The 11,279-nt window shown below is 45.1% G+C and overlaps 3 protein-coding genes across 3 annotated transcripts; 1 reads left to right on the forward strand and 2 right to left on the reverse strand.

The window, feature by feature from the left end:
* Positions 1-8: 8 nt before the first annotated feature.
* On the reverse strand, positions 9-2,234 carry AOL_s00076g372 (uncharacterized protein; the record flags this gene model as incomplete). The annotated part of the gene is made up of 2 exons (XM_011122924.1): positions 9-1,864; positions 2,084-2,234. 2 exons carry the CDS (start codon positions 2,232-2,234, stop codon positions 9-11), a joined length of 2,007 nt encoding a protein of 668 aa, XP_011121226.1.
* Positions 2,235-4,536: 2,302 nt separating this feature from the next.
* On the forward strand, positions 4,537-8,788 carry AOL_s00076g373 (uncharacterized protein; the record flags this gene model as incomplete). Its single annotated transcript, XM_011122925.1, has 7 exons — positions 4,537-4,793; positions 4,860-4,930; positions 4,997-5,139; positions 5,217-5,626; positions 5,687-6,488; positions 6,550-6,979; positions 7,044-8,788. 7 exons carry the CDS (start codon positions 4,537-4,539, stop codon positions 8,786-8,788), a joined length of 3,858 nt encoding a protein of 1,285 aa, XP_011121227.1.
* Positions 8,789-9,467: 679 nt separating this feature from the next.
* Positions 9,468-10,843, reverse strand: AOL_s00076g374 (uncharacterized protein; the record flags this gene model as incomplete). The annotated part of the gene is made up of 3 exons (XM_011122926.1): positions 9,468-9,538; positions 9,601-10,093; positions 10,160-10,843. 3 exons carry the CDS (start codon positions 10,841-10,843, stop codon positions 9,468-9,470), a joined length of 1,248 nt encoding a protein of 415 aa, XP_011121228.1.
* Between the last annotated feature and the right edge of the window lie 436 nt (positions 10,844-11,279).

Genomic DNA, 11,279 nt, shown 5'->3' on the forward strand with positions numbered 1-11,279 from the left:
CGGTGATATCAAAACACCAACCCGTTCTCATGTGCAGGTATACCTCCGGACACTGTGTAACAAATAACATCTCCACCAGAATAGAGTAAGAAGATCCTCCATCTCCCTCCCACCCCGCCGTTAGTATACAACCATTTCCCTTGACCGCTTCCCTGGTTCATCCCGTTGGAAACATGGCGATCCTCCCAACCTTGAACGGGTGCGACACACACACCCACCAGAGCAAAGGGGATCGCGGTATCTTGTTTCGGAATGATATGCTCCAAATTCATGAAATGCCTGTGAACAACTCCTTTGTTCTCGCCATTTTGTGTATTGCCCTCTGTGGTTGAGGTTCCTGCAGGATCTTCCGATTGTGGTGGTGGCCGTGATCTGATCATCCTAACTAATGCAACCCTTCCATCTTGTCTCCCAATAACATACAAGGACAGAGCGGGTATGTAAGCGTGCATATTCATTCTGAGCGGGTAATTACTTGTCCGTGCCGCTAGAGTGATGCCATCCGCAGGTATTAAATTTTTTAGCGTAATAAGACTATTAAGATGAACCGGTCGAGACTCGTAGCTGAAAGGTGGCGGTATAGAAGGATCTTTCGGTATGATAAGCTTAAGGTCAAACTTTTTAGAGTGTATGATGAATGATGGGGGTGGGTTTTCCCAAGGAGCATCATCCTCCGAATCTAGAATTCGTTGTGAGATGGGACCGTAAAGAGTCGGATCTGGAGTCAAGGAAACCGATCGGTTGACAGGGCCATATGCTGTTGATTGCATCTCTTCTGTGACGTCTAACCCCCCATGTTCTTCGTTCGCATTCGCATCTTCTGGATCCTCATCTAGACTCTCATCATCCAAAAGGTTTTGAGCATCGTGGGATAAAATAGCTTCCTCCAACGCTGTGAAATTCATCTCAATATCCGGATCCTCATCACTCATCTCTTCATCGTCGTCTTCATCGTCATCGTCTTCATCTTCATATTCATCACTATAAGATAATTGGTCGCTCACCCCATCTTGATACTCCTCGTCTTCAGATCCTCCACCATATAATGTCATTTGTACATCACTTGCCCAATCATCTGCTTCATCTCCGTCCGAATCATCATCAAATCGACGAGTCGCAAAACTCAACAACCCTCTCCTAGCCTCCTTTTGTGCTTCTTCTCTCGCCTTTTCAATCATCTCCATGAATTCTTCGTGTTCAACCCACAGGAAATTGCTTTCGCACAGAAAAGTCACTGTCCAACCCTGTCCCTTATATTCTGTCATCGTCCTTGCTTCACGCAGTAAATCGTATAGGATTACTGATCCCGTGATGTCTGTCGCAGCTAGCCATCTCCCAGAGTCGTCGTCAAGAAATGCTACACACGGCACATTTTGATGATTTGCTGACAGTACTATTGGATATTGGGCTCCCCTAGGTGGCCTGCTCGAATCTACTGCCTCGCTCCCCATTTCGTATACGGATATCATGGTCGTGTTCGACGATATTGCTATCAGCCTTTTCGCCTTATGGACTGAGATTCCCCAAGCGCTCTTATGGACATCGAACCATATGTCCATATTCCCATTTCTCTGTATCAGATGCTTTGTATACCATAGCGTGACATAACCACAGTCATTGGCAACAAGAAGGACTTCCTCTGTTCCTAGATCAGCAACTATCATGTTGTTGATAGTATGCGGGACATTGCAATCGATGTAACCCTGAGTTCGAAGCTCGGGAAGTTCTTCCGGTCCATGGAGTGTTAAGAGTGGTTTGGATACAGCCTGAGTAGGATACGTTGGGACGAAGACCTTGACTTTGGAAGATTTCGCGACGAACAGGAAGTTGTACCGTTTTGAACAAGCGACCTGGAGAAGTTTAGCTATAACCAATATTTCACGACATATACGGTCTTAAATACCAAGTTATTTCTATATAATCCGATTGAATGGGAATGATGAGCCTATACAATCGACATTTATTGTCAACATCGGCTGTCCATTCTGGTAGTGAAAGAACATGGAACTCAGCATACGTCTAGGAGAAGAGCGGTTAGCATCACCGATCTAACCAATTCTGTCGGGTGAAGCCGTGAAAGTACCTATGTCGTTTTCCTTAACTGACGACCTGCCAGCAAGCTCAACCTTGACTTGGTGGTACGCAGAGCTATCCTTGAGCATAGGCTGGCCCATCTTGTGCGTCGTAGATTGCCAAGGTGTGTACCCACGGCCACTCCCTGGCTGGGCCGCCATTTTCGGCCGGGAGGAAAAGCAGCTGCAGTACTACTGCTAGTTCAGTCGCAGCACAGCACAGCAAATCAAATCAAAGATCGGAACGGTGGTTATGTGTATTCGGCGGGTGTGCCTTCGGTGGTGATAAAAGTGGAGGTCATGTCATTTCCATCGGGGTGCAAGGGCGGCGCTGGGTGTACCAGTCTACCACACGTGGGGTGTTTGAATGTTTGAGGACGGAGGAGATGTGTTGAGTCGAGCGAGCCATGACGTTCGTGTTTCTGCGTCTCATCGACATGAATTGCATATTCTCAAGTGACTTGACAAGGACACCCCTCAAAGCTGCACAGACCTGGACCCTGACGTCTTTCATACGATATCCGGTCTTTTCCTCTCTTTTTTTTCACGCAACCGACGATGGGATATTCCAGCTATCCAGGGGCAAAAACGGCGAGGGTGATGTGATGGTGGTCTGGAAACTGCACTGCACTATCCTTACATACATGTACGCACGTACAATGCAAGGGATATGCCTTCTTATCGCATAATCAAATCAATCACATCAAATCAGCGGATCTGATAATTTCCTCGTCACAATAGCTGAGCTTCTTATATAAGAGGAACATCCCGAGGTGATCGTGGTGGTGGCCATATGCAGCTGTCTTATGCCATGGCGAGCTCCGTCCAAGACTTTCATCCAAGAAATTAACATATTGACGACCTTCCTTGCCCAAAAACCTGACCGTGTCCCTTCGAGATTATCTGATCCGTGTTCGATTCAAGGGCCACCGTTGATGTCAAAAGATCATCTCGGCTTGACACTTTCGTTCGCCTTGGCCGCGGATGCCTTGAGCAGAAGCTTAAAGAACCCTGATTTCCAACCACCCAGCTTCTAAAGCTGCTCGCCTGGATTAGCAATTGATTTGGATCTCCTTACGTCCAACCATGCATGTGCATCATGCACCTCGCCCGTCTTTGACTTGATGTCCGAATCCCTCTCTCCGAGTTCGGAGTACAAGACCAGGCCGACTCTCTTCTTTTTTTTCCCGGCCAGGGCGGATCAAGATTTAATAGTAGTGGCGCCGTGAAGGTTTTGCATATGCAGTGCATCGTTACCCAAACCTCTAGCGAAAGCCACCCACGGCCACGCTAGAAAAACCAGATCTCTCAACAGAAAACCAGCTGCTTAACCAGTACATAAGTACATGAGATCGAGGCTAAAGAACGTGTACATTCCATGCAAGTGAATCTCGATACAATGCCAGGTTGCGTCTGCCAATGCCAGGACTTCGGGAACTTATAAAATTCAGGTCCCAAACATCCCGCAGTCCGTCCGCGTGAAAGGGAAAAAAACCTGCCGAACAAAACAACCGTGGACCTCGAATCCAACGAAAGGTCTCAAATATCACTTTCCTAAACGGTATAATCTACCTCCCACCCTTTGAAAAATCTAATCAGATCCTTGAAAGGGCCTTTGAATCCCTACAAGTGACCGTCACCCATGTTCAGGGCCAAGGCCTATTTCTGTTACGAAAAAACAATTCAATCTAGAAACCTTCTCATTACGACTGAAGGCGTTTCAATCTAAATTGGCCAATTCAATAAGCATATACTATTTGCTTAGTCGCAGGTTCGGCACACAGAACAAGCATATGCATATGCATGGCTTGCAGCCTTCGCCCGCTTCCCACCATTGCATGACCGGTACCGTCCCTTCTTGAACGCCCACATCCAATAATTTCCCCGATCCCTAGGAACATGTTCGAAAAGACGTCAGTCAGGGTTCAGATCTAAACCCGCCCCCAAAGGCTAAGCAACCGACTGTCAAAATCTCGTCAAGGAAGAAAAAAAAACCTTAAGCACATCCTAGACCCCAAAGTAGCAACAAAAAGAAAACCTCCAACTACTCACCAACCTTGATTGCCCAGTACTGTGTATTTTCCGTGGCAGGGGCCCTCCCCCATGATGTCGACAGCGAGTAGAAGAACGAAAAGAAGAAGAAGAAAATTTTTCCTTATTCTCAGATTTCTTGACTCCTCCCACTCCTGTCAAATTGACTAATAAGAAATATAATACTTAGGTACTTATGCAGTAAAGATTTGGAACATCTTGGTCGAGGGATCTCCCCTTCTTGTCATTTCTTTTGCAAAGAGTTCAGCGGGGTGGGCAATTGCAGGGAACATTTTGTATATATCCCTCTCATAGATCCATGGATAGTAAAAGAAATACATATGGTTTATCTGATCTTTTGATCTGTGTCTCCCTCGTTATTCGTCCGGTCGAGTGAATACATGCGACGAACCTTCGTCGATATATACTAGCCATGGCCGCAAAAAAGCATACCGAACCAACCTCGCCGACAAAGGAGTCATCTACGAAAAGCTTTGGACAACGGGTACAAGAGCTTGCTACAAAGAAGCTCCTTCCAGATAGCGATTACTACAAAATTTTCAAATTCTTGAGGAGAAGTAATGAAGAATCTTTCTCGGGTCGGAATAAAGATACATTGGTGCTATGGATAGCTATATCGCTAGCAAGCTTATCCGGTGTACCATTGCCAATTATTGGCGTTATCTTTGGGTATGTTTTTGAAGATATAGTACTACTGATAATGACCTAGCATACTCATGTAACTTCTTTGAATAGTAAAATTATCAATGAATTCCCACCCGAAGAACACAGCTTGCGTTTGAAGCTGATCCAAATGATGGTCGTCGGTATGCATGTCCAACGCACTAAAATCCAACATTTCTCTTGGCTGATTATATTGTGAATTACACTAGCAACTATCAATTTCTTTGCGATATGGGGTTATACATACTGCTGGGGCTATGTGGGAACAAGAATAAGTCAGAGTATTCGGGAGGTTGTCTTGGATAAGACCTTACATATGGATATCGCCTATCATGAGACGAAGAGAATTGATGTAAGTTTTTCTGTACTCTGGTATTGCCAAATACTTGAAGAAGACGAGACTAAAATGAATATATTATAAAATTATAGCTCGCGGGATACCTTATGGTCGATGTACAGACGATTCAAACCGGAACTGGTGAAAAAGTCGGAATCTTCATCCAATCGATTTCATATTTCGTTACTGCGATTCTCGTCGGTTTGATCCTCAACGCCAAGTTCACAGCTATTCTCATGGCTGCTGTTATACCCTCGATACTTCTTATCACAGTCCTCTGTGAACGCCTTAATAGACGTTTTACAAAGCATCTTGCGGAAACGACTACCCGTGCATCGGAGATGTTGTCAGATGTTGTGAGGATGATAACTGTCATCCAGTCTTTTGGACTTTCGGGCCTTTTCCGTGATAAGAACCGGGAGGTGTTGGAGTCAGGACGGTACTATGGTGTCCGAAGATCATTCATTATCGCAGCGAGATTGGGATTTTTGTTCTTCCTGGCGTAAGTTTCTACAAATATGAGTTTCTAAATTATAGTGGACGAAGGCTAATGCGATTGTAGTTATGGAGTCAACTCTTTAGCTTTCTGGTATGGCATCAAACAAGTCAAATCGAATGCCACAGATGCCGGAACAATCTACACCATCATCTTCCTCATGTTAGATGCTTCATTCATTATCAGCCAGTTCGGACCCTTTTTACACACATTCTCACTTGCTGCTGCCGCAGGACGTCGCATCGATGGCCTCCTCCAAGATGCAGAAGAGCATTCCGAGAAGCTCGACCCAGCTGGAAACTCTCACAGCTTCGACTGGAGTACTCCATTTGAGCTTGAATTTAAAGACCTAAGATTTGCATACCCCAGTGCTCCGGAGCTTGACGTTGTAAAGGACGTTAACTTGAGGATGCCGGTTGGGTCATTCACCGCTATAGTCGGAAAGAGTGGAAGTGGGAAGTCCTCTTTGACCTCCCTTTTACTCAGATTTTATAAGCCTAAATCGGGGCAGATTTTATTAAATGGTCGTGATGTTACGACATTGCCGGTTAAGACATATCGAACACATATTTCTTTCGTTGAGCAAGACCCTGTTCTATTTAGTGGGACGATTAAGGAGAATATTCTCCACGGTCTTCCGGGGTCTCATGAGCTTTCTGAAATGGAAAGGTCGACGCTTTGTATTGAAGCTGCGGCCCTTGCGAATGCCAAGGAGTTTATTGAAGCACAACCAAATGGGTATGATACAATTGTTGGACCCGACGGTGCAAGTCAGCTGTCTGGTGGCCAAGTCGCAAGGATTGCACTTGCTCGAGCTTTGGTCTCTAAACCAAAATTATTGATTCTTGATGAAGTTACTGCGTCTTTGGTATGTATCCCTATGCCATTTTCTATCAGGCACGAGTTCTAACTTCGACACCGTGTTACAGGACATTCACTCCGAAAATGTCGTAATGAGGGCAATTAGGCAACTCCACAAAGAAACTTCAATGACAATAGTTATGATCACTCATCGACTTTCCTCCGTTCAGACTGCAGATAACATTGTAGTCATGTCTACGGGAGATCTCGTGGAACAAGGGAATCACGATGCTCTTGTTCTATCAGACGGCGCCTACAACAAGCTTCTAGAAACTCAGAAGAAGTCAAGCGATTCGAGCAGAGAGGCCAGTGCAGAGAGAATTGCTATGATCTCTGAAAAGGCAGAAATAACGGCAGTTGTTGAGGATTGTGCCAGTTCCATTGTCAAGAAGAATTCGATATGTTTGCCATGCGCTCCTCCAAAGCCCCCGTCGTCCGTGAAGAGAACTATGTCTATGTGCAAGCCTGATCTTCCAATTATTCTTACTGGAATTTTCGGTATGATATTTAAAACCCCCTTTGTTATGTTTATTCAAAAACCTTGCTAATTTTGATCTCGTAGCATCGATGCTTACTGGTAGTCTTGTCGTCGCTGAATCCGTTCTCTTCGGTTTCATTATTTCATCCCTCCGCGATGAACTCCCTGCCCACGGCCCTCAAGACCCTAATTTCTACTGCCTAATGTTCTTCGTCGTCGGTGCTGTCGCTCTATTCGCCTACTCAACTTCAGGTTTCTGCTTCGGCGTGGTCTCCGAAAGACTAGTCAAACGTCTACGAGATCTATGTTTCCAAAAGATTATGGAACAAGATCTTTCCTTCTTCGCTGATCCGGAACATACCGAAACCGCCTTGGTAGCTAGTATTCAATCCGATACCGCGGCTTTGACATCCCTTTCTGGGGTTATGATTGGAACTGTTGTTTCTGTTACTACTACACTTGTTGGCGGAATCGTTATCGCGCATGTAGTCGCTTGGAAAATCGCCGTTGTCCTTCTTCCCGCCCTTCCGGTTATCGTTCTAGCCGGGTATCTTCGTCTCCGTGTGCTTATGAAAGCACAGGTTAAGCAAGAAACTACATACGTCAAGGCAGCTAGTATGGCAACGGAAGCTACAAACGCAATGCGTACCGTCGCAAGCTTGGTTCGTGAAGACGGTGTGATGAGAGAATACAAGAAAGAGTTGTTGAAAGCAGAGAAAGGACATACGAAGTTCATTCTTCAGGGAAGCGCTATCATGGCACTTGCGCTTTCGATTGGATTCTTTGTTTATGCGCTTGCGTACTGGTGGGGCTCTAAGCAAGTCAGAAATGGAGATTATAGTATCATCGAGTTCTTTATCGTTCTTCCGGCGTTATTGTTCTCTGCCCAAACGGCAGGACAAGTCTTCTCCCTCGCACCGGAATTCACAAAGGCCGCTGCGGCTTCAAGGAGGATTTTCAAGTTACTTGATACCCAACCGATCATCTCATCGAACTCAGAGGACAATACACCAAACCCAAGCTCACCAGCTACTCCAATCAAAGACCAAAAGTCACCCGAAAAACCCGAAAAGGGCGCAATAGATTTCAAATCAGTCACATTCTCTTACCCAAGCAGACCCTCCGCCGTCGTCATCCGTGACCTATCACTTTCCATCCGCCCCGGTGAATTCGTCGCAGTAGTAGGCGACTCCGGATCCGGTAAATCATCACTCTTATCACTCCTCCAACGTTTCTACGACCCAACCCACGGAACCGTATTCGTCGACAACGAAGACATTTCAAAACTTCCAATCTCTAGGCATAGGGATAGAATCTCCATCCTCTCTCAAGATTTAACATTATTCTCAGACAGCATATTCTTCAACATCTCCATCGGAGCCGGTGAAGATGTATCAAAGGTTACAAGAGCACAGGTAGAAGCCGTTTGTAGAAAAGTTGGAATCCATGAGTTTATAATGGGACTTCCTGAGGGGTATTCTACACACTGTGGAAGGAATGGATCGGGTCTCTCCGGTGGTCAGATTCAACGGATTGCTTTGGCTAGAGCTTTGATTAGAAATCCGGAGATTTTGATATTGGATGAACCTACTTCGGCTTTGGATGTTTATAACGAGAATACAGTTATGGACGCTATTTTGGAAAGCTGTAATGGAGGGGTGGAGTTGAAGAGGACGGTGGTGATGGTGGCGCATAGACTTGGAACTGTGGTTGGGGCGGATAGGATTGTGGTTATGAGAAAGGGTAGGATTGTGGAGATGGGGAATCATCAGGAATTGATGGAGCTGGGGGGTATTTACGCCGGCATGGCGATGCAGCAAGGCCTTTAGATGATCGGAGTATTTTTCTTTTTCTCTTTATTTGGTTTTCCTTTCCTTTCTTTTTTTTTTGGTCTTTTTCTGAAAAGTTATGGAGGAAAAGCTATTTGGTTTTTGATACATTGATACCTTAATATATTCTTTGAACTTGTACATATTTCACATGCATTGCAGGCTAAACTTATATTTTGAATAGTTGGTATTATCAATAGATACATGGTCTATCTAGAAACCTAGTTACAGTATTTCTATTTAACAAATATTCCGAACTACTCCGAATCCCGAGCTCATATGACTCATTAATAAGACTCTGTGATTGGACTGGCAAGCCCGCAGCCGATGATGCCATACTCGAGGAAGCACACCGACCCCCATTCCTGAGAGTAAGCAATCCTGGAACCTACAGCTTAGCCCTTGGCCCCGAGTTTCGCAGGACAGCTGTTTAAGTTAATTAGTCAAACGTAACAGAATTCAGGAACGCAAAATAAAATGAAGCTAGTAGATGGATGGAAAAAGTGAATAATATGGCCATATTGATAACAAAAAAATGTTGAATTAGTCTCTAAAATGATGCCCTTGAGAGAAAAGAAAACATAATGGCACCCGCTTTTTTTTTGGAATGATAGTCTATGTACAGTTGATGTTGTCTCGTAAAATTGAGGTTGTTATTAATAATGGTAATAAAAATTCTTTAAATACCTTTTGCGTACTCTTCGAGGTACTGCACTAGTTTCTTGACGCTGTCGACGCCGACGGCGTTATCTGTTTAAGAGTTCAATTAGTAGATGTACTCGTAGAGATTTAGATGTATATTAGAGGCTTACAATTCGAGATTCTGATACCTCCAACGCTCCTGTGGCCCTTCAATCCCAGCAGTCCAATCTCCTCGCCTCCCTTGATAAACTTAGCCTCATCGCCTGGTGCAGAAATCCTGAAGCAGATGTTCATCCTGCTTCTGACATTCTTGGCAGGAACGACACGATAAATATTTTCATATTTATCCAATACATCGTAGATAAGTTTAGCCTTTAGATCACTTTCAGCTTCTTGCTGTTCAAGCGCTGTCTTTCCAGACTCATCACGTTGAAGAAGCTTGGTTAGTGTCAATCCGGCGATGTAGACATCGAATATTGGAAGTGTGTTGTAGAGCGATCCAGCCTTAGAAATGGTTGGATAATGCATCATGACCGGAGTGACCGGGATTAGTGGGGTTAGTTTTGGAGGGAGGGAGCCACCAGACGCTAGGAGGCTGAGGATGTCATTTCGGAGAAGAACGATAGTGACACCTGTGGATCCGACGTTCTTTTGAGCTCCAGCCTATTATTTTGATAGTTAGTAAGATTCACCCGGTATGATTTGGATTTTGAATATTGTTAGACATACGAATACGACGCCAAACTTGCTAGCATCGAAAGTCCTGCTAAGAATATTCGAGCTCATATCCGCTACGATGATTCTATCCGGATCTTCTCCAAGAACATCGACGGGAGAGCCCTTGGGGAATTCAACTCCATCCACAGTCTCATTGTCGCAAAAATAGACAAAAGCGCTATCCTTCCCAGCCTTCAAATTGTTCTTCCACTCTCCAGAATCAGGAATATTTCCAAACTTCTTGGCTTCACCGGCATGGTGATAACCCCTAGAATCAAGCACAACGTTCACATTCTCCTCTCCAATCAACCTCTTCGCTTCATCAGCAGCCTTGGAGGACCATCCACCAGTGATAAGATACTCGCAAGCACCACGTTCTCCGTTCTGTGCCCTTTCGGGGTTCCTAAGCGCCCAAGCTGTGAATAAATTGTAAACTACGGCAGAAAACTGGAGTGTTCCACCACCAGCCATGAATAGCACAGTATGAGTATCTGCCGTAGCATTGATGATTTTTAGGAATGAATCCTTAGCGTTTTGAAGGATTTGGCCGGATAAGGCAGATCGGTGGGATTGTTCGACCAGCGAAAGACCCGAGCCATTATGGTTTATGAGAGACGCCGCGGCGGTTTCGAGAACAGAGGTTGGGAGGGCTGATGGGCCGGCACCAAAGTAGGCGACTGAAGCGCGGTCTGGCATTGTAGATGATGGTCTTTTTGAGAATGTTAGATGATGTAATTTAGTCGAGGGGGGATGAATTCGCGAACTTAGAACTATACAATAGCTTATACAGTGCGAGTGAACAAGATGAAGTGCAAACGATTCGATGGAGTTTTTGAGTTAACTAGAAACCAGCCAGTGTGAAATGAGGGGAAGGCGAAGACTATTAATAATTGCAGGAAGTATTAAGCATTGACATTTGAGATTGATAATTGTAATGAGTCAAGACGAACGCTGCACTGAAGACCGTCGTCGGCCGCCCTTCGCGGCGAACTGTTGGATGGAATCTTTCAGCCTGGGACGAATAGGGTAAAATCCAGCGAGGCCGCCGAATGCGGGGCATCGCGGCACGCCATTGGCTGGTGCAATGGTGCCAAGCTTCATTCAAAATACAACAATATAGTGCGTTGCTTGA

This window comes from Orbilia oligospora (genome assembly GCF_000225545.1).
Source record: "Orbilia oligospora ATCC 24927 unplaced genomic scaffold scaffold00076, whole genome shotgun sequence".
Classification (NCBI taxonomy): domain Eukaryota; kingdom Fungi; phylum Ascomycota; class Orbiliomycetes; order Orbiliales; family Orbiliaceae; genus Orbilia; species Orbilia oligospora.